General features: G+C 34.1%; 3 protein-coding genes across 4 annotated transcripts; all 3 read left to right on the top strand.

Annotated features, from left to right (window-relative positions):
* The first annotated feature begins 172 nt into the window (after positions 1 to 172).
* On the top strand, positions 173 to 7,099 carry LOC130630590 (dolichyl pyrophosphate Man9GlcNAc2 alpha-1,3-glucosyltransferase-like). Its single transcript, XM_057444141.1, has 14 exons — positions 173 to 369; positions 828 to 917; positions 1,003 to 1,091; positions 1,511 to 1,596; positions 1,947 to 2,011; positions 2,326 to 2,502; positions 2,742 to 2,804; positions 4,031 to 4,112; positions 4,754 to 4,839; positions 5,035 to 5,119; positions 5,429 to 5,499; positions 5,652 to 5,720; positions 6,631 to 6,754; positions 6,870 to 7,099. The coding sequence occupies exons 1-14, from the start codon at positions 197 to 199 to the stop codon at positions 7,095 to 7,097; spliced, it is 1,488 nt and encodes a 495-aa protein (XP_057300124.1). The 5' UTR covers positions 173 to 196; the 3' UTR covers positions 7,098 to 7,099.
* Positions 7,100 to 12,143: 5,044 nt separating this feature from the next.
* Positions 12,144 to 13,533, top strand: LOC130630589 (uncharacterized). Its single transcript, XM_057444140.1, has 3 exons — positions 12,144 to 12,463; positions 13,054 to 13,075; positions 13,251 to 13,533. Exons 1-3 carry the CDS (start codon positions 12,211 to 12,213, stop codon positions 13,531 to 13,533), a joined length of 558 nt encoding a protein of 185 aa, XP_057300123.1. The 5' UTR covers positions 12,144 to 12,210.
* Positions 13,534 to 13,557: 24 nt separating this feature from the next.
* LOC130630588 (uncharacterized) lies at positions 13,558 to 18,288 on the top strand. 2 transcript variants are annotated; one of them, XM_057444138.1, is made up of 4 exons: positions 13,558 to 16,496; positions 17,259 to 17,534; positions 17,856 to 17,901; positions 18,033 to 18,288. In XM_057444138.1, the coding sequence occupies exons 1-3, from the start codon at positions 13,558 to 13,560 to the stop codon at positions 17,896 to 17,898; spliced, it is 3,258 nt and encodes a 1,085-aa protein (XP_057300121.1). In that variant the 3' UTR covers positions 17,899 to 17,901; positions 18,033 to 18,288. The 2 variants fall into 2 exon arrangements, with proteins under 2 accessions (XP_057300121.1, XP_057300122.1); XM_057444139.1 differs by lacking the exon at positions 17,856 to 17,901.
* The last annotated feature ends 4,711 nt before the right edge of the window (positions 18,289 to 22,999 follow it).

The following is a 22,999-nucleotide window of genomic DNA, read 5'->3' as shown; positions in this document are numbered from 1 at the left end:
TAAAATAGATAAAAAGATTTTGTAATAAAATAGGCGTTTATGAACTTATTCTATTTATGTAGATTGCTTGCCCAGTGTAAATTATTGTAACCTGGGGTGAGCAACTTATTGCTCTGGTGTTATTTTCTTATTGATAGCCTTGATATATGCATGGCTTATAAATAAAAAACTGTTTTTATATTTTGCAGAGCAAAATATGGAAAAGAATTATTTATTATTATTAAGTTGTATCGTTTTGATTTCTCTGGTTGTACGTTATTGCGTGTCATTGAATTCATATTCTGGTGCCAACACACCTCCAATATTTGGAGATTATGAAGCCCAGAGACATTGGATGGAAATTACATATCATTTAAACATCACAGATTGGTACGTATACATACCTTGTATTTGTGTAAATGACCTTTATTATCAATTTTATTAAGTCAAGTGATAAACATGTGTCACCTAAACAATGTTGAAAATATTTTTAATGTTTAAAAATCTGAAAATTATATTTTTCAGTGTCAAAATTTAGTGCGCATACTGCTTTACTAGTATTAAATTCCCATTGGATGCATCAGGGATACACGTCCTATGACAGTTTTTTCAATCTCTGTTACTTTGTTGTTGTCCATAGCAACTATACCCAAGACAATTTTCAGCAAATCAGCTCTGTTCCCTGTATAATGGAGAACAACCTTTATTTTATACAGCAAATGAAGTTCATCAACCCTCTGTTAACCTCCTTATCATTCGTAATTTGCTTTGTGCTGTTGTTAATTAGATTAACATAAACATTCTGTCTGATGTTAGTTCTTATGATACTTACTGCTTTTTCAATTTAGGTATCAACAAACGAAAGATAATGACCTTATGTATTGGGGTCTTGACTATCCTCCTTTAACCGCATATCACAGTAAAATCTGTGGCTATATGTAAGTTTGTTACATTTCTGCTTTAGTGTTATTAATAACATTGACATTAAGTAATAGATCTTTCCCAAATATTTAAATGTTTTAGAGCAAACCTAATTAATCCTGATTGGGTTGCGTTGAAGTCATCTCGTGGTCATGAAAGTTACCAACACAAGCTGTTTATGAGAAATAGTGGTAGGTTTTTTAAAGTTTTAAAAAATTGTTTTGTCGACAGGGCACATGCACCTTAATAATTTCTAGATAAAGAGTCTTCTCCCTAAAAGGCACAAGAAAATGATTGACAATTTTACAACAAATCCTTAAACATTTGTAAATCTTGAAGTACTTTATGCAACTTAATTTTTGCAACCTGAATAATTTAAAAATAATTTATGCTGTGAAAATCAAAATCCAATGTTTTCCACTGTAAACCTTATGAAATGTAAAGGTTTTTCAGGAGTTGAACTACAGACCTTAAGGACTGGAACAGCTAATTAAACTTTTGAGATGAAATTTTTTAAGCTTTTTAACTTTGATTGAACAGACTGTATGCATGGAAAGTAATGCTATTTCTTCTTGTAAATCCTCCTCCCTAAACTGTCCTTTTATTACAGTGATGTTTGTTGATGTTTTGATCTACATACCAGCTGTCATATTCTACTTTGCTACTGTGTTGAACAAAGTTTCAAAAGTCAATCAAGTAAGATGTTGTGATCTTTTGTTATCGTGAACAAAAAAAAAACAAAAAAAGATAAGATGGAGCCATAGATAGCTATAAAATCCATTTATGACATTCTGAGATAGCCTTGACATTACCGCTTAGGCGCTTGAATCACCATTATCCATACTGTTTAATATTTTTTTATACATAGACTAGAAATGTATTGATACTGTTACCTATGTATTCAATTAAACATAGGTTAGCACAACCCTCAGAATTACGTAGCTGTAACTACTCAGTCACCTACTACTATCCATAAAATGTTATTTATACACTTGTTTGTGTTTTAGTTGTCTTCTAATCAGTCCACTTGCTTTCACTTTTTTTAGTTATGCATCTCATGTTTTGTGTTGTTATATCCTGGACTTATACTTGTCGATCATGGACACTTTCAGTATCTTTTCAATCAAGTAATATTTATTCTGTTGACATGATAAAACCCTCCAACTATTCCACGAAACTACCAGAAAATTGAAAACAGTATTGAATGACAATGGTAAAGTTGGAGAATGTCATGATTAAATTGATTTTGTTTAGCATTTGGAAAAGGCCTGCAATTAAAGACTTGGCTATGTAACCAAAAATAATTAAATCAATTTTTGGCTGCCTATCATGGTAACACATTTTTACAAATTTAAGTAATGACATTTTGTTATATAATCTTGCTTTCAGGATGGCATTTTTCTTATAACCTTAACTTCTGAATAGATATAATTGTGTTAGTTTAGGCTTGATGTTGTTAGCTGTCATCTCTTTCATAAAAAACGCACATCTAATTGGCTCGATATGTTTTGTGTTTGCGTTGAATTATAAGCAAATGGAATTATATCACTCGTTACCAGTCTTCTTTTATTTGTTGGGTGTATGCTATAATCAGAAGAGTTGGTAAGTGATAGTCAGTTTGTGTTGGTGAGTTAAGCTTGCAAATTAATACCTTATTAGGTAATTTACGCCCGCGAAATTAACTCAAACCGACCAAAATATTTAAAATTGACGTATCTTTTTCAAAGCAAACAACATATTTTTTGATACTGTTTCTTTCCAGCTCTCCTAAACTCGGAGAATTGAATGAGTGCTCCGACACTTAACCAAGTAAAAACCGTACATAAACTTTTAATTCTTAGGTTTCAAAGTTTTGTAAAATTGGCATCAATTGGAATAACAGTCATATTTTCTTTTATATTGTGGTATGTCTCAATTTCTTATCAAGTATTTCTTGCAAAGTATCTCTATCTTGCAGATTTTCTGTACCTTATAAGTAAAAAATGTGTAAATGATAATAAAATTGATTCAAGTTTCATTTGATCCTTTTATTAACAACATAAACAGCTGAGAAGCCACCTTTTGTCAATAGAGTCAGTTGGTGCAAGGCTTTTGTAATAACAGAGAACCTAAGATATACATAGCGTATCACAGTTTCATACTAGAATATATTTATACGACTTTAAAAAATCAATACAGTATTCCACTTTCTAGCTGGTCATTTTTAAATCACCATGTCATTATATATGCTAGCTGTTTATCCTATATAAGCTAGCTGTTCATCCTGTTATGCTAGCTGTTCATCCTGTGTATGCTAGCTGTTCATCCTGTGTATGCTAGCTGTTCGTACTATATATGCTAGCTGTTCATAATATATATGCTACCTGCTCATCTTATATATGCTAGCTGTTCATCCTATATATGCTAGCTGTTCATCCTATATATGCTAGCTGTTCATCCTATATATGCTAGCCGTTCATACTATATATGCTAGCTGTTTATCTTATATATGCTAGCTGTTTATCTTATATATGCTAGCTGTTCATCCTATATATGCTGGCTGTTCATCTTATATATGCTAGCTGTTCATCCTATATATGCTAGCTGTTCATCTTATATATGCTAGCTGTTTATCTTATATATGCTAGCTGTTCATCTTATATATGCTAGCTGTTCATCTTATATATGCTAGCTGTTCATCTTATATATGCTAGCTGTTCATCTTATATATGCTAGCTGTTCATCTTATATATGCTAGCTGTTCATCCTATATATGCTAGCTGTTCATCCTATATATGCTAGCTGTTCGTATTATATATGCTAGCTGTTCGTACTATATATGCTAGCTGTTCATCTTATGTATGCTAGCTGTTCATCTTATATATGCTAGCTGTTTATCTTATATATGCTAGCTGTTCATCCTATATATGCTAGCTGTTCATCCTATATATGCTAGCTGTTCATACTATATATGCTAGCTGTTTATCTTATATATGCTAGCTGTTTATCTTATATATGCTAGCTGTTTATTTTATATATGCTAGCTGTTCATCCTATATATGCTGGCTGTTCGTACTATATATGCTAGCTGTTTATCTTATATATGCTAGCTGTTTATACTATATATGCTAGCTGTTCATCTTATATTTAGCTGGTTACCATTTTTAAGAAGTGCTGAGTCAGCATTGCAAGTGTTACGCAGACTCTTCCCATTAAATCGTGGTTTATATGAGGTATGTTTTTCAACTTTTTCTCAAACTTACAACATCCTATTATTAATAAAACCTTAAGATCGCCAGTATTTCGTATTTGTGTGCCATGATAATCAAGTTAGGCAAAGGAAATAAGCTTCCAAGAAACAAATACACGGCTTGTGGCTCGTGAGTTTATGAGCATTTGTGGTAATCCACAATGTTGGACAAAATTATATGGAAAATTTGTAGCTTCTATGTTATTTCCAAAATGAACGTAGAGTGTGATGTAAAATATAAAACATTGTATGTTGGCAAAAAGTCGTGCATTAGATTATAAGGCGATGCCACCGAAAGTAAACCATTTCTAAGAATTTAATAAAATAGACTTTATTGTCATTACAAGTACCATTGTGGAATTAACAACTAATCACAATACAAACATAATGTGTCTACAACATAGCTGTATAGCCAAATTATTAGCGTGAAGCACAATAATTAATCTTGGAAAGTTGATTGCTGCAAACTCCTGGAACTTTTGTTTCTCACTTGGCTAAAACAAGTAATTTTGTGACAGAGTTTCTGTCACAAAATTACTGTGTTTAGAAATATTCACCGAAAATTTTATAACAGTGAAAAATCTACCATGATAAAGCAAAGATGATCGTGGTAATTCCTTTTAGGATAAAGTAGCAAATTTTTGGTGTGCATTGTCCGCTGTTATCAAGATTAAGCACATTCTGAAACAGGAACACATTGTGTGGTTATGGTAAGTTTGGATTCCACTAATAAGATATTTGTACTTACAGCTAACATTGTTTTGAGAACAGTGGATTGCTAAACACGATACTGTTTCATCCAAGTGCATCTTTCCTACTGAAAACTTCCTTCTTGTGAAAGTCTTCTTTTCTAAGAAAAATCTTTTTCAACAATACAGTCATGCAATTAATCCTTTCTCTTTCAGCATTACCACAACCTTACTGGTTTGTTTACCTTCTTGTATTAACCTGTTTGTGTGTGCTTCGAAGAAGAAGTTTCTCTTCGCACTGGTAAGTGATACTTGAATCTTAAAAAATTAAATTTTTAGTTTAAGATGGCCCATAAATACCTACTTTCTATGCACACCGTATTTCTCGATGAATGTACGATAAAGAAACATAGCTATGGAAAATATAGACTTGTAAAATTTTAACATCTCTCCTTAGTTACGTGATGAATAACAACAACTAGCTGTAGAGCAAACTTTTTATCGTTCATTGCATGACATGAACTATACTCTTGTTTTTTCTACAACTACTGTAGCAAAAAAATCCTTAGTGCTTATTTGAGGCCTGTTTAGATTTTCATATTTTGTTTAGGTAAACTGTTCGCTGGCGTTTTTTTTGTTCTCTTATCAAGTTCATGAAAAGTCGATACTCATTGTAGCTTTGTAAGTATACTAATAAAATAAATGATGATTTTTTAGTCTAATTTTGTTAGCTTGTAAAAATATGTTATTATTGGCGCTAGTAAAAAATATTTCTGATTTTTTATCATAGTTTTATGCACGTTTGTATTGAAAGTCGTGTTTGTGTTTTTTAGACCGGTTTGTTTGGTTTTTCCTTATACTCCTGTTGCAAGTGTTTGGTTTCTTGCAGTATCAACTGTCAGGTAAACTGATCGTATGTTGTGTTCTTTTTTAACAGAGAAATGTACTATTATTTTTTGATTTTCATCTGTATTTATAATTATTTAACGTTCTCTACATTATATTACCCGCATACGTCTGTCCGTCCGTCCGTCCGTTCGTCCGTCTGTTTGTCACGCAAAATGGTAGCTTAACTGCGCAGGTAGCGAGACGCACGCAATGCGGTATAAAAAGGACGGGCGAACCCGTGGATTTTTCTCATGGGCTAACGATTATCTATATTATAATACCCGTATACGTCTGTCCGTTTGTCACGCAAAATGGTAGCTTAGGTGCGCAAGTAGCGAGACACACGCAGTACGGTTTAAAAAGGACGGGCGAGCCCGTGGAATTTTCCACGGGATAACGACTAGTCTCTTTAATAATAGCCGTATTTTGTCTCTCTCCGCGAGAAAAACGTCGTGTTACAGAAACACGTAATGCGATAAAGGAAGGGCGACCCCGTGGATTTTTCCACGGGTTAACGGCTAGTTTCCAAGAATTTGTTTATGGAATTACTTTAAGGGACTTTATTTTTGCGAGAATTAATTTCCACGAAGTTTGCAAGTCCTAATATTAGCCTAGAATTAATTTTTTCGCAATAAGAATTTGATGTTATGTTTTTCAATTTGTATCGTTTTTTAAGGGCTTTGTAGGACACAAAAAATACTGCTAAAGTTCAAATTCACGTATTATTATATGTAGTTTTTTAAACAGGAATAAAAATTTCGCGGGATTTAATTATCGCAAAATTTGCGAAAATCAATTTACGCAAAAATCAACTCCCCTTACTCGCATTTACTCGATAGTCTATTCACACTACTGTTCTCTATCGTTTTTTACACCCTGAATATTTCAGGCTGTGGTGAATTTAAAGTTTAATATATTTTTCAGTATGTATCCACTGTTGTTTCGTGATGGACAAGCTGTGTCATATTTTGCGTTGCTCGCCATCTTTCTGGTCGCTTCAATGTTTATAGTTGATCTAAAGTCACATTCAAAATGGCTGAAATTATGTGTAAGTTTATTTCTTATTCTTGTCCGACTAAAGATGCGAGAGATGTTTGTTTCATGTTTGTGTTGCAGTATTTTCAGTAATACACCTTTCTAATAGTGTTGGTTGTATATTTTAGATTGGTTTTTCGTTGTTCGTCAATATTTCTGTGCACATTTTACACGCTACCGTGAAACCTCCAGAACGTCTCCCTGATATATTTCCATTATTGTTTGCAGTTAATTCGTGCGTCCATTTTCTACTGTTTTTAATTTATTTTAATTATATGCAAATTATTTGTAATGATGACAATAAATTATGTAATTTATATGTTTGTCATGAAAGCAAAGAGAGAAAACTTAAATAGAATCAACAAATTTTCTTTCTGCTTTGAGGATCACAACTGTTGTTTTAGGTCTCATTGCTGCCACTGAAGGTTTTGTGAAAGTAGAGGAGCACCAGAGAACTTAAACATGATTAGTAAAAATTAGAAAGGTTGGGATATGTAGCGCGTGGCCTTGTGGTTATGGCGTTTGCTTTGTAATCAATGGGTCCGTGGTTCGGTCCACAGCGCGGGCATGCTTAGCAAGTGTTTTCACCACAGCTACGGGTCAACCCATGCCATGTGAGGGAAATTGGGTAGGCAATGCCGAGGTGTATACCTAATGTATATTTAACACAGAACCCACATTGATAACAGTGTTTCAAACACCGAAGTAGCTATATCCTGTATAAATATTTGGAATAATAATATAAATGCAAAGAGCTAAAGAGCATAAATATTGAGATTTTTCGCATTCTATGATTGTGAGTCTCGTCCGCAGTTTTCTAAAACGTTTCGATGAACTTAGGAAATACTTCGGGATTTGTGGTACCAGAAAAGATCGAAAGTGTTATAAGGCCGTCAAAGGAGGTCTGTAGGACAACATGGCATATTACAAGTTGTAGTGTAATTATCAGCGGTGTTAAAATTTTATTTTGCTCAAGATTGCATGAAACACCTATTACCCCATGTTGAGAATACTGTCTTCTTAAGCTGCGAAGTAAAGTATATATTCTGAAAACCATTTAAATTTCTTATCAAATAGTGTTATTATAAAATAAACCAGCCGTTTTGGCAGAAAGTTCTACGCTGTATTACTGATTAAAAGTCCGCTACCGGGGAGTATTTACTTAATTGTGCAGAAAAATGCTTGCGTTATTATTTCAACAAAAATATGAAAGTAGTAGAAAAATAAGTTCAGGTTTGTAAACACTTCTTTTTTATGAAACCTAAATAAAACGTAAAAATCGATAAAAAACAACTATTTCTGATTTATTTTGTTTTTTAAAACGAATTTTAGGCTGTTGTACGAAATACAAATCTAGCTTCGGTAAATTCCAGATCCCTTAAAAGATAACAAACGACCGTTGCAGTTTGGTATTAGCGAAACCAACTGAACATAAAATAATATGCAAAATGATTAATTTGTAAAAATATTAGGTATTTGCACCTTGTGCAACAGAGTAGTCTGTTATAACATTAAAAAAACTAATAATTCCTGTACCGCTACACTAGACTGGTATCCTGCCGTGCTTCACTAGTCTCGGTAGTAAAAACGGCGACAAAAAAGGAGCCCATTTTAAAGTTCTACCGGCTAAAGCCGTAGAACAATAATAAACTGGAAAGACAAAAAAATTATCGAACACCTTATTTGCCGACTATTAAGCGTGAAAGGTACACACATTTACAGCTTATTGCGTAAATATCACAAATGGCAAATCAAAATCTCCTGTCAAATGCTCTGCAGCCGGAAGAATGTTGTGAGAGTTCTGCTTAGGCAGATATGTAGGACAATGGAGGGCTGGTAAGGAGCGTTGAAAATGGGCTGTGTGCAACTTCTGCGGTGTGCGCATTATTACAAAATTACCCCGCTGACCCCCCGCAAAAATTACCGACATAAATAAGGTTAAATGAAGTATTAAAACTTTGTTATATTGAAATTTAATTTTCGCTGATTAAGGTAGAGTTTTGTGAGAAACCTTTAATCCACTCTTTGCACAACAATTTTCTAAGAACAACAAGTCTGAAAGTTACTGAAAATAAAAACGCTTTCAAGTCAAACACGTGACAAACATAAAACACCTCAGGCTGTAGTAAAATTTCCTGGTTCTCAATAAAAGAAATGTGGTGTAATAATATCTAACATTAAAAATATGTTAGGGGCTACGGAACGGCTGTTGGTTTTCGACTTTAGTGAATTACACGAAAGTCGAGCTGATGGCGGCGAAAAACAAAATTGGCTGTTTTTCCGGCATGTATGTAATTTACAGACTCGAACATATAGATATATCTAGAATTTTTATCTACTCCAGTCTTCGTCATGTTTTCATCCAGAATGAGTCTCGCTGAAATATTCTTTGTAATACACTTTTCGAAAAGAAATATTGAACCAGCGAGCAAAGTGCGCTGGTCTATTCAAAGCGCGAAACACGTTTGCCGGATTTTTAATATAGGCGCGGGATATACGGAGTGTGAGCATTTTAACCGGTTCGTAGCCTCTTTAATTTAAAAAGTAATGTTATAAAAAATTATATTTTCAGATTTCAAGCGACAAAAGTATTTCGTCACGTCTATAAAATGTGACTTTTCACTGTTTTATCAGCTTGGCGCCAATTTATTATTTTTTCATTAAAATTTTATTCAAGTTTTGACAACGATTTGTCCCAGCCCTCTTTCTACATTACCCAACCTCGATCCCAGGACCTGTTGTCTCTTTTTGCATATCAGACAAGCGCAGCGTCGATGAAAACAAAAAGGTCCTTGGAACAAAGTTGTACATCACCTGCTGTAAAATGATTTCCTTGTCAACATATGAGGAACGTCATATTTTAGAAAGTGTTTAAAGGGACTCTTTTTGACCAAAAAAAAAATTACTTTCTAAATTTCGAGTTGCTAAGGAAAAGATCTAGATACTTCATGTTTGATACTGTTAGTTAACCAAATCTAATTAATCTTCTTCCTAAAACTTGGAGAGCTCTTTTTATAAAAGCTTACTCGCCAAGTTACGGTGCTCCATCTATGTGACTGTCGCTAAAAGTAAAGATTATTTCTGTAGGTTTTATAGCCACACCCTATCCTATGTACGCGCTTTCCTTAAGCAAAATAACACTTAAATTTTTCAAAAAAAACGAAGGAACTGGTAAGCAGCCAGCCTGGAGTCATTAGATAAACAAATAAAAAAGAATTATAAAATGATAAATATTTCCCGACAATTTTTTTGTTCCAACAGTCGTGTAAGCGTCATGCTTGATTAGAGTATGAACCTCGCTGAGCAAGCAAAAATGTGAATGTTGTAAGCAGATCATAAGCAACAAACATGTTACAAAATTTTTTTGATTACAACAACTTAAGCAGATCGTTCTATGTTGAAAGCTTGTGGTGAACGCGACAACATGAATTGAGGCTTCAAAAATTTACATTTGACAGTGTGGACAAATTGAATACATTATATATGTATCCAACATATGATTATAAATACACCAGAGGGTGTGTTTTTAACAATAAATAAATAAAATAAAAGTTGCGATGGTTTTATGTTTATTAAGAAAATGTAGAGGAATTCATTTTGCAACAAGTCTATATCCAGCTGCTGTATGCGATGCAATTGAAGAAACTTTAAGATGGCGTCTAAATATGGTCTGTTGTTATCTATCCTTACATTTTTTAGTTTCTTTTGTTCCTACATGAAGAACTGAAATTTTCGGCAGACACAATTGTTTTATTTTCATCGGAAAAATTTTCGGACAAGATTTATAAACTCAAAAAATGTATGGGTAAGTCTTTTGAACGAATTTTAACCAAATTTCAAAAGTAATGATTACGGAAAGTGACACAAAGGAAGGGTAGAAGCATTTAAAGTGTACATATCTTCCATCAAGGGTCTTTAGGATCCAACTTTATAGATAGAGCCACAGCCAAATGTGAAAATAACAAAAACAATAAGTTCAAAAATTGCAGATTTTATTGATTTTCTGATTACCCTGTATATAATTTCTATCCACTGGTCCTTCTTTAAAAAAATTAGAAAAACTAAAATTTTAGGACAAAAAAAAATCCGAAAGTTTTTCCGTCCGAAAATTTGTGTTTCTAATGTAGTTTTCAGCTGTTTTACCCTTTCTTATCCTATTTATCTTGGGCCTAGTAGAATGGGGGAGGAGTGAAGAAGTGAAGGCCGTAGATCTACAGGTATAACAACGTACCTGCAGAAGCACTGAACAGTTACCTAAAAACTTTAGTTGGAACTGCGGTGGTTATCATTAGAACTATTTTTTATCATTTTCTCCCCTGTCTCCTGAAATATATTGTGTTAACACCTTTCTTGACAACAAGGGTTTTTTTCTTTCTTTTTTTATAAACATAATATTTAAGGCTGGGCCTTAAATATTATGTTTATAAAAGCCTGAGCCGGAGAAGCATCATATTTTTATATTGTGGGTGGGGGTATCGGTTCATATCTCTTGGTCATCCCACCGACATAAAAAAATAATGCTTTGTAAAGAAGTTATATATTTATTTTGTGTTGTTACCTAATTCCACAGACTTTTTTTGTTGATTTAGAATACTTTAATGAAGCGACGGATCGGCTTCGTATGATAGCGTATGTTACCAATATAAGAATAGTAACGAATTCACCTTCAAAACGCAGAGAGTTCTGTGAACGGTTAATGATGGAACATGAATACGACGTAGCAGAAATTTTTATGAACTCCAAAATGTATAAGCAACCTGTGTTGGAAGTAGTTAGCTTGTATCTCTTCAAATACTCAGGAAAAAATGTCAATCACCTTGCGAAGATTAATCAAACTTTAGTTAACTGCAAGTTGGAAGCTTTATTAATTAAAGAGGAACATCTTTTTTTGGAAAATAATTTTAAAAATGGTACGTATAAATTTTTAATTTATCAGACTTATTCCTTGCTTAACAAACGCCATTCAAATATGCGAAGTTATGAAATGCGAAAGTTAAATCCTGTATTAATAATAATGGCCCAGTTTTTACGAAAGAAAATAAATGGCAAAGAAACATTTTCGTGACATTTAGGCAGCGTTTACATCCAAGTTTCACCTCGCACCAGGTGAAGTTTCAAGCTTATGTTTGTTTACATTTTACGATTCAAGTCTCGTCTCCATGTATAGCTAAGTATTACGCAATCGAATACGAGAAACCCGTCCGTATTGCCGTCATGTTTACATGACGCTTTACGACGCCCGAAGTTAAATTTCTGACCAATATTTACACCGACCGTGTAATTACTGAGCATTCTAAGTAGAACCTGATCAACCTGAGTTTCGTGTGAACAGGTAGGTTTCTTGCACTCACAGCGGCACTTCATTTCTGTTTTTCGACAATATTAAAGTTCGAAAGTCCACATTGATACCAAGTTCATTTTTATTTTCTAGATTCACCTGGTGAGTTTGTGGACGGTTTTAACAAAGATATGACAGTTAGGAAAAGGCAGTACTACAAAATAACTAGAGACAACATCTCCGAATGCAGATTCATAGCTCATTTTCTGCTTGATCATCGCACAGTGGAAGAAATTTATCGTGATCAAGATGAAGTTAATGAACGTTTGCATGAAGTTTTACTTGCTTGGGAAAAGGAAACTAAAGAAACGTTAAGGACGTGGGAGAATTTAAATGGAGTGTTACAAATGTTGCAAAACCCTGTTAGTAGTGGACACGTGTCAGGTGAGTGTAGAATCTTCTAGATGTCAGATAAGTATAAAACATCCAAAAGTTTTAGACTCATCAGACCAACCTCGTTCCCAGGGCTTTCTGTCTCTCATACGCGCTACTCTTATTGATAGGTCGTCGTCCGATATGCAAAAAAGACAACAGGTCCTGGGGACGAGGTTTTCGCCAGATTTAAAGGATCCTTGTTTCCTTTTACGAAGATTTTTAAATAAATATAGTCCAATATTTGGTTGCTCGTAGAATAAATTTGGAGGAACATCTCCGGAACGAAATTTGATAATCATCTAAAATTTTCAGGTCTATCTCATTTCACCCATATCGTCATCATATCAACGAAGTTTGAGCTTAAACGTTTCAGCATAAAAATCTAAGAAAGTCAACAGGCTCTATATGTTAAGTAGGTGTTAGCAACGTGAAAAGATTAGTCCAGCTGCAAGCTAAGAGCGGCTGTAGAAATTATAATAGATTTAATATAATGCTAAACAATAGAGGGTGTGAAGAGGGCGTGGTTTTATTTTTATGGTATTATTGCTTTTGGTATTTTAAATTAAAGAGATCTACGACAACGAACTTGTATTTTTTAGGTACTCAGGACGCCCAACCAAGGTATGGCAGATTTACTTGTCCTAAAAGTTTAAAGTTGAATTATCTCAACTACTGTATTCAGGATTCTAATCTCGACTTGTGACACATCAAAGTTCTTCTTTGTGAAACTGCCATTATCATCAGTAATATATTTCTGAGAGACCACCAAATAACAAGTGAGTTTTCTTCTACTTAGATATCATCTTTGTTATAATGCATCTCACAATGTTGTTGCAAGAGTTAATTTTGATACAAAAGTTACTGAAGTAAGAATTTCGAAGAATCACACATGTCAGGCAACGCAAGAGCTGAAAAGAAACAAAGATTACCATGAATTTATTTCATCTCCGTACAGGTATTTCATTTTTGAAGATGGAGTATTAAGTGAAGATAATCATATCTCCTTTAATTGGAGTAACAAAGAAGGAATTAACTTGCAGTTTGTGACGCAAGGTAAGTTATTGTGCCATTTCGTATGATAGTAGCAGCACGCATTTGCAAAAATGGCGATGTTGATGTATAAAATTCGGAATGTTAATTACCAGGAGGTAACAGTTATTATTAACATCTTTCCCATAGCGTTATCTGATCTGATCAACTATCACTCATCGGAACTTCACACGGAACTTCCTCGCATTCTCGTTAGAAGCCATAACAACATTTGTAAAGCTATTGAATTGCTTTTGCAAAACATATCTTATCCTGAAAATATATGGTATAATGGTGGTGGAGGAAAGCGAGTTGAAATCTCTTATAAGGAATGGCTAGAAGATATATGTCTTGATTATGCCAGAGAATATTTTGGTCATCCGAAGGAAAGCGCGTTGAAAGAGGTACTCTTGTTTCCTCCATACTACATTGTCAATGACAAATTTTCACAAATTTTAAACTGGGCTACATATTTCTTAAAACAAGAATATGGAGTTGGTGCTGTTATATGGCAGTATGATTTAATTGAATACTTCCACTTCTTGCAATTGCAGGATAGTTTAGACTTCGATCGCATTGGATGTTGTCAAAATAGAATTTTAGTGATATGTCCGACACCGTTAACTATATTTAACATCCGGTACACGGACGCATGTGATATCAATTCTGTCGTTCATGAGTTGAAACGTGGCGAACAAGATATAACATACTTTTGCATAGCACACAAAGATTCTCTCCTGTCCACTCAAATCACTTTAATCAACACAGTAGCCGCGCCTAATTTCAGCGACAATAACTTAATTTGCAGGGAATGTTCAGTTGCGAATAAAGAAATGTTGACTACAGCAGACAGCTTCGCTCATTTCCTGAAGGAACAAATAACATCAGAAAACACTGAAGATGTAGAAAAGGATGAAACTGTATTAAAAATTGTAGGTTTTATAACTGCTTTTATGGCAATGAAAGAAACATTCACCTATAACCATGCAATTTGTCGTGTCCCAACATTAAGTAAAGAGGTGACAGAGCAAGTGAAAAGCATGTTGATGTTGAATCCATCTCAATTGAAGGTGATCAATAGCAAGAAGAGTAAAAAGATTGTTCTTGGTAACTTTGGATCTGGAAAATCGTTGGTTGGAGTATATCAACTACAATATTTAATGTTGTCTGCAAGAAAAGAGACGCTGATATACTTTATTGCGTGGTCAGAGAAAAGCGTGTTGGTCCATCATATCAAACGGTTAATTGCAAATTTTTTCCAGATGGATTCATTGGACATGAAAGAAGGGAATTTTAAGATGAAGAAGGCCTCTTCGTATGTAACCCAAATCAACGACTTGATGGTGCAGTTTGGTTTGCAAAAGTTACCCTCTCTTTCATATTTACTTTCTATCTTATTTGAACGACACTGCGGTAAACAAGTCCATGTTGTTATTGATGAATATGATGGAGAAGTTTTGGATCGAGAGGAGGCAGAAAAAATCAATCATTTTTGTCAAAGAGAGGAAGTGAAAAAATCTTGCATCTTAATTATTCCGCATTCATTGGAAAAACATAGGACATACGTGAAAAGTGGAAAAACACTGCCACATGATAAATATCAGTACAAATACACAGGGATGGAGATTTTTCGCTTGAAAAAAGTCTTACGCACAACCAAACGTATACATGAAGTTGTAAAAACATTTCAAGAGAAGCTTTGCCATACCAAAAAAGTTTTTAAACATCAGTTATCGGAAGAAGATGTTTCTCCCAATACTGACGAAACACAATCTATTTTTGTGGAAAATGAACTGGATCAATTTTCTGCTCACAAGTTGCACGAATGCGATTTGAAAGACAATAGCAATGTAAAAACTAGTCTTTCAAAAGAAGAAAAAGAAGAACAAGGACACGAAAGGCAAAAAGGAAAAGAAAAAGGAAGGGATGTAGCAGGAGATGAAAGAGAAAGAAAAAGAGCAAAGGAAGAAGGAGTAAAAGAAGGAGAGGAAGAAGAAAAAGAAGAAGAAGAAGGAAAAGTGAGAGGGAAAGGAGGAGGAGAAAAAATAGACGAAGGAAAAAAAGAAAACGCCAGAGCTAGAGAAGATGGAAAAGGACGAGAAGAAGAACCAATTACATCGGGTATTACCCAAAGTTGTTTTACAAAAACGAAAATGCATAAGAGTGTAGATTTTGATTATTTGGCAAATAGTATAGACGAAGTCGACTGCAGTGATGATGTCAGGACAGAAACGTCATTCTCCTACCCGTATTGTCACCTCATTGGACATAAAATAGAAGGAGAGACACCGAAGTTTATAGCCTATATTCGTTGGCCAGATTCTGACGCAGAAAAGATTACCCAAATGGCAGTAGCTCTGAAAAAGTATTTATTGGATGAATCTAACAAACTAGTTTTAGCTCAAACAGATCACAATAGGTATTTGTTTGAAAAGGCGTTTGATTTAATCAAACTAGATTATTACACGTGCTGCTGTTCGACAGACTGGCAAGTTCGAGACAAGAAAGGAGAAATGGTGAGCATAATGTCTGAGCCTTACACGCTTATAACTAATTACGAAGGTTGTCGAGGTCTGGAAGCTGAGGAAGTCGTGGTTTGTATTGATGGTGTGCATGATTTGAATCAAGTATTCATTGAACATTGCAGCAGATCAACGGGAAGACTTTTAATCATGTGTCAGCAGCCATTTGATTTAAAGCATGCCGTCCACAGCACAATGTGTGACACAATGATGATGCTTTTTAAGAAGAACATGATACACTTGATCATTGTGGAAACAAAGATGGATGAGAATACGACGAGAAATTGTCACAGCAAATTAGAAGAGTGGAGTGACGAGACATGGGTTGAAATTGATGAACGCAAAAATGATTCTCTGTGTAGGGAAGTCGTGCAAATTAACACTAGTGAAGACACAGCGTATCGACGTTATTTAGACGAAGCAGATGAGTTTGAAAAATATGTTGGCCGAGAAGAAATAATGATCAATCTTAAATCTTTGATTCGAAAAAGGTGAAGTATTTTGCTAGATAGAATACTGCTATGCAGAACTACATTACTTTAGAGGATAGTACTTCTGCGAATTTTGACCCTAAAAAAATAAATTTTAAAGCTCTTCGCTAAACTGTACTCCCGCTAATTTTTATAGAGCCTTTATTGCTCTTACTTATAAGACACTTTATCGCAGGACTTCTCAATTTTTTGATGATGATTCTGAAGGGTGTGATTCTACATGAATACATTTGATCCTTTTGACGGTTGATTATTTTTTGCTCTTAAATTTCTGCCGAAATATTTCTTTCAAGCAACATTCCCCCAAACTTCTTGTAAAATATCATATTTACTTTATCCTTTTTCCCACAACTTACTTAAAAAATGAAAAACAATCTGTGAACTTTTTTCCTGATGAAATTTATTAAAACTAGTTGTTAGCCCCTGGAAAAATCCACGGGTTCGCCCGTCCTTTTTATACCGCATTGCGTGCATCTCGCTACATGCGCAGCTAAGCTACCATTTTGCGTGACAGACGGACGGACGGACGGACGGACGGACGGACGGACGGACGGACGGACGGACGGACGGACGGACGGACGGACGGACGGACGGACGGACGGACGGACGGACGGACGGACGGACGGACGGACGGACGGACGGACGGACGGACGGACGGACGGAAAAATTAATTTTATTCATAACAATCTGCTAGACACTGTAATGAATTTGAAATATCCAAATTTTGTTTAATATGTCTACCCATATATCAACTTTATATAGACTTGAACCACCATTCCCAGCAAAGGACTTGAAAGCATACTACACAAGTGATGAGACATGTACATTATCTTGGAGAAATGATCATTTTGAATACACAGTACAAATAGCAGAAAGTAAAAACAGTAAACATCCAAAATGGCGGGATATTGCAACAGCTATATCCTACTCAGAGTTGGTTGTTAAAGGGATACAAAATGACACAACTTATAATTTTCGTGTGTTGTCGACAAGCAGTTTTGGATCAGTTGCATCGAATATCGTTACTTATCATTCAAGGTGGGTATAGTATACTAGCAACAGAATGCAGGGTAATTATTTATTCTTTAATGACCAACTAAAATTCCAGTAAATTAGTAATCGTGCACGTAAATCTCTCATTCACGAAAACATATGCCTGTGGATTTACTTCCATTTCAGCCATTTTTAAAAATGTGTTTACGAAAACACGATTCTTATTTTTCAAACTAGCTATACAAACACAACAATTACACTTCAATCGTACATTTTCTTTAAATTTTTTAGTACTGTAGGGTGTCAGAACTTTAAAACCTCTGTGTATTGCAGTATCGTCTATATTTTTATTTTATTTTTTGACAGAGAATCGAAGTTACTGACTCATACAAGTGAAAATTTGAAGTAAAAGGTAGGTTTTCTCACAAGCTTCTAAGTAAAATTCCACGTCACTTATATTGAAATTATTATTTACTCCATGTCACCTGAAAAGATTCACGTCCAAAGTGTGTATCGAAGTTCTGACATTTTATATGATTTTAGGTACAGAGAATCTCAATGCAACCTACGAATTACCACAATTTAAATCCTTTCTTTATGAAGATTGTAGTGCGTGAATTTTTGTGAAAACAACATAAGAAGGAAAACAGCGGATTCCATCAACGACAAAAATAATATTGTAGAGTGCAACTATATAGATGTAAAAAAATTAAAACAAAAATCGAACGAAAATATTTGTACGCTATGTTATTTTATGTAAATTTTTATTATTTAATTTCAAGATGTTGTGTCTAATTTACCGCTCGTTCTTGATATACAGTTAACTCCCGGTAACTCGAATCTCCAAGGGACCAGAAAAAACAATTCGACTTAACGAATCTTCGACTTAAGCGAAACTCCCGTTAATTTGAACTTAGACAAAAATAAAATATTAGTTCGAGTTAAGGCAACTTTTTCTGTTAAGAAGAATGGGAAAGTAATTGGCCATTTGCTGTTAGGGACAAACGGAAAGTTTGTTAAAACGATTTTTTTTCCCACGTGTGAATCACTTTGGAAAATGCGTTATCACTTTTACTGCAAAAGCAGTAAATCTTGGAGACGAAGGTGTATGGTAGACATTTGAAAAAAACAGAACTTATAATTTAAAAGAGGACTGTAACTTGTAAGAAAGTAACTTTTGTTGCGTGCAAGAATGTATTTATTTGCAACTTTTTTTCCCACTTTTTCATCCACCCATCTGACGCTTTAAAATTTGTAACATCGAAACTTTTAGCAAATTGAAGAGCCTTCTCTTTTATCATATTGCCATCAAAAGGAACATTTTGGCTCCTTTGTAAAGAGAACAATTTAAGAACAGCTTTCGAAATTTCTGGCTACATTACATACCAGTATTCATTTCTCGAACATTTATTTTCTACTTAGACACTAAAAAGTTCGAGTTATCCGAAGAAATTTACCGGGAGTCTATTGTAATGTTGCATTGGGAAGCATCTATTGAATGCGTGCATAAACCAGGGAATGAGAAGGACGCGCTCACAATGCGTATAAATATACAGAAAGGAGGAGTATATGCTATGTACGTGTGCACGCACACTTTCTTTTGTCAACTTTTGTAAGCCAAACTCCCATTTATTCAATTGCGTAAGTGCATAAATGCTATCTTTTTCTCATTAGCCTTATTTATGTCGAGGGGGGATGGAGACGAGTAAGGCACTTGTCGGGAAAAAAATCAACATAAAGGTAGGCAGAATTTTATAAGTTTTATTTTCATGTCATCTGTAGTACCAGAGCAATGTTGGCCTATTTCTTTTAATTTTTCGATGCATTCCTCACGGGTCAACGAATAAACGGTTTCTTGGTTCATTTATAAAAAATTTCAAATTTTAAAGCATAAATAGTTGCATTTTAATTCACAAGTAAGCGAGGTAGTCAACTAGTTACAGTTGTTGACACTTAAAGCTACCATTTTGATTATTGTTTCCCGACAACGCGGGAAATCACTGTTTGACCGCGTTACATGAATAAGACTAATATTCAGGGAACGACTTCATTTAGCACCGGGCTAAGTGGTCCCGACACACGACGTACAACATAACTAGTACCCTTCATACTTTATCGATATTAAAAGTCCGACAGACGTTCAGTCATACTTCTCCAACCAAATGGACCCGACAAATGAAACCGCATTATCCGACATCCTCTCTATATAACAAATACATATTTTTTCTGTCAATAATCCATAACCAACGTAATATCGCATAATACTGCATAATACTGCATAATACCTTCATAATTCATAAAAAACACATAAATTTTCTGTCGATGGCCATACCAACGTAATATCGCATAATACTGCATAATACTGCATAATACCTTTATAATTCATAAAAAATACATAAATTTTCTGTCGATGGCCATACCAACGTAATATCGCATAATACTGCATAATACTGCATAATACCTTCATAATTCAAAAAAAATACATAAATTTTCTGTCGATGGCCATACCAACGTAATATCGCATAATACTGCATAATACCTTCATAATACTCTCTGTCGTTACATAAAAAATACATATTTTTTCTGTCGATGGCCATACCAACGTAATATCGCATAATACTGCATAATACTGCATAATACCTTCATAATTCATAAAAAATACATAAATTTTCTGTCGATGGCCATACCAACGTAATATCGCATAATACTGCATAATACCTTCATAATACTCTCTGTCGTTACATAAAAAATACATATTTTTTCTGTCGATGGCCATACCAACGTAATATCGCATAATACTGCATAATACTGCATAATACCTTCATAATACATAAAAAGTACTTAAATTTTCTGTCGATGGCCATAACAACGTAATATCGCATAATACTGCATAATACCTTCATAATTCATAAAAAACACATAAATTTTCTGTCGATGGCCATACCAACGTAATATCGCATAATACTGCATAATACTGCATAATACCTTTATAATTCAAAAAAAGTACTTAAATTTTCTGTCGATGGCCATAACAACGTAATATCGCATAATACTGCATAATACTGCATAATACCTTTATAATTCAAAAAAAGTACTTAAATTTTCTGTCGATGGCCATAACAACGTAATATCGCATAATACTGCATAATACTGCATAATACCTTTATAATTCAAAAAAAGTACTTAAATTTTCTGTCGATGGCCATAACAACGTAATATCGCATAATACTGCATAATACCTTCATAATTCATAAAAAACACATAAATTTTCTGTCGATGGCCATACCAACGTAATATCGCATAATACTGCATAATACCTTCATAATACTCTCTGTCGTTACATAAAAAATACATATTTTTTCTGTCAATAATCCATAACCAACGTAATATCGCATAATACTGCATAATACTGCATAATACCTTTATAATTCAAAAAAAGTACATAAATTTTCTGTCGATGGCCATAACAACGTAATATCGCATAATACTGCATAATACCTTCATAATTCAAAAAAAGGACTTAAATTTTCTGTCGATGGCCATAACAACGTGATATCGCATAATACTGCATAATACCTTCATAATTCATAAAAAACACATAAATTTTCTGTCGATGGCCATACCAACGTAATATCGCATAATACTGCATAATACTGCATAATACCTTTATAATTCAAAAAAAATACATAAATTTTCTGTCGATGGCCATAACAACGTAATATCGCATAATACTGCATAATACCTTCATAATTCATAAAAAACACATAAATTTTCTGTCGATGGCCATACCAACGTAATATCGCATAATACTGCATAATACTGCATAATACCTTTATAATTCAAAAAAAGTACATAAATTTTCTGTCGATGGCCATAACAACGTAATATCGCATAATACTGCATAATACTGCATAATACCTTTATAAATCAAAAAAAGTACTTAAATTTTCTGTCGATGGCCATAACACCGTAATATCGCATAATACTGCATAATACCTTCATAATTCATAAAAAACACATAAATTTTCTGTCGATGGCCATACCAACGTAATATCGCATAATACTGCATAATACTGCATAATACCTTCATAATTCATAAAAAGTACATAAATTTTCTGTCGATGGCCATACCAACGTAATATCGCATAATACTGCATAATACCTTCATAATAATGTCTGTCGCTTCATAAAAACTACATATTTTTTCTGTCGATGGCCATAACCAACGTAATATTCCAGAATATTTCGCATAACTGCCATTTACGGAAAGCTGTTTTTATAAAGTAGACAAAGTTTGAGGTTGGATACACATCCATACACAAACAGAAACGATATTTCGCTCAAATATCCTTTTGCAACAAGACATAATAACGGCCCTATTGCAGGCTAAACAAAGAGGCGTTTTTGTACAATATATTGAACAGGCGGTGGTGTTCTATGCCCACCGATAGCCAATAGAAAAGATATTTTGGACTAATACCCCCGCGAAATTACATATCACAAGTCCTAAAAAATGCAAATCTGAGGCAAGGCATTATACTATAAATTTACCGGGCTTTACTGTTATGTACTTATCCGTGCAGCAGTAGAAACAAGTGTCCTCCCTGAAAATGACGCATCAAAAGCGCTAAAGCAGGCCAATCAATCCAAAGACATTACGTGTGTTTTTTATTTCTTTTTTTCGGTGCAGTATTTCAATAGTATAGCTTGATTAGTTCTTAAACCAAATGAATTCTTAGATGCATAAAAATTTAAATGTTCCAATGATTTTTGTCCGACTGAAGAAGCTGCTGCCGTAGAGAAGCTATATCACATTAAAGTTTAGAGCCGTTTACGATGAAATTATTCCATTGTTTGTAGTTAAAATTTGACAGGTCATAACTTTTTATCGGCAAAGGCTCTTAGGCTGAAATTCTGTAGAAGGCATGTCAGTAATATAACGTATCATTAGGAAAAAGATGGAAGAATTCCAAATTAAAAGTCAAAACTTCTATTTACATGGAACAAAGATGTTCCAAAAAGCATAAGTATAAAATTTATCTCATTTAAAGAGTCTCCGTAGATTTGATATTCCATTGAAGTTAGGATCAGAGTACAAAAGCTGAAAATAGTTCTAAATAATGTAATTATTATTGGCTATTGTTAAAAAATCATATGGTGAGTTAACAAGATCAACTTTATGAGCAACTGACCGAAAAACCAATAGACGTATGATATCGTTAGTCTTTTTATTAATAGCGGTATTTTGCCTGTTTGTCCGCGAAAAGCGCGTCCTGTTAATTAATCACGAAATTCTTATATCTGCACAAAATACCAAATGCGATATATATTTACCGACTTTGTTTTATTCTCCCGCGTGTAGCATTCAATTGCAACGCCTGATTTTTTTTGAAAAACCAATCCGAGATTTTGCAGCCACGACAAAGGGATGTGTAAAGCAGAGAGCAGTGTTATTACGGCCATTTTGAAAGTTGCGTAACGTTGACGTTGCTAAGTCTGTCCTTGTTTTT

This window comes from Hydractinia symbiolongicarpus, chromosome 2 (assembly GCF_029227915.1).
Source record: "Hydractinia symbiolongicarpus strain clone_291-10 chromosome 2, HSymV2.1, whole genome shotgun sequence".
NCBI classification, from domain to species: domain Eukaryota; kingdom Metazoa; phylum Cnidaria; class Hydrozoa; order Anthoathecata; family Hydractiniidae; genus Hydractinia; species Hydractinia symbiolongicarpus.
Note: the sequence above shows the minus strand (reverse complement) of the source record. Positions and strands in the feature narration are given on the sequence as shown.

Excerpts from the sequence above, each read along its gene's own strand:
- LOC130630590 (XM_057444141.1), top strand. The coding sequence starts at position 197 with ATGGAAAAGAATTATTTATTATTATTAAGTTGTATCGTTTTGATTTCT. Across the intron at positions 370-827 it reads CATTTAAACATCACAGATTG|GTATCAACAAACGAAAGATA; the intron begins GTACGTATACAT and ends TTTTCAATTTAG. Across the intron at positions 1,092-1,510 it reads GCTGTTTATGAGAAATAGTG|TGATGTTTGTTGATGTTTTG; the intron begins GTAGGTTTTTTA and ends CTTTTATTACAG.
- LOC130630589 (XM_057444140.1), top strand. The coding sequence starts at position 12,211 with ATGACAGTTAGGAAAAGGCAGTACTACAAAATAACTAGAGACAACATC. Across the intron at positions 12,464-13,053 it reads TAGTAGTGGACACGTGTCAG|GTACTCAGGACGCCCAACCA; the intron begins GTGAGTGTAGAA and ends TGTATTTTTTAG. Across the intron at positions 13,076-13,250 it reads ACTCAGGACGCCCAACCAAG|ATATCATCTTTGTTATAATG; the intron begins GTATGGCAGATT and ends TCTTCTACTTAG.
- LOC130630588 (XM_057444139.1), top strand. The coding sequence starts at position 13,558 with ATGGCGATGTTGATGTATAAAATTCGGAATGTTAATTACCAGGAGGTA. Across the intron at positions 16,497-17,258 it reads AAATCTTTGATTCGAAAAAG|ACTTGAACCACCATTCCCAG; the intron begins GTGAAGTATTTT and ends AACTTTATATAG. Across the intron at positions 17,535-18,032 it reads ATCGTTACTTATCATTCAAG|GTACAGAGAATCTCAATGCA; the intron begins GTGGGTATAGTA and ends ATATGATTTTAG.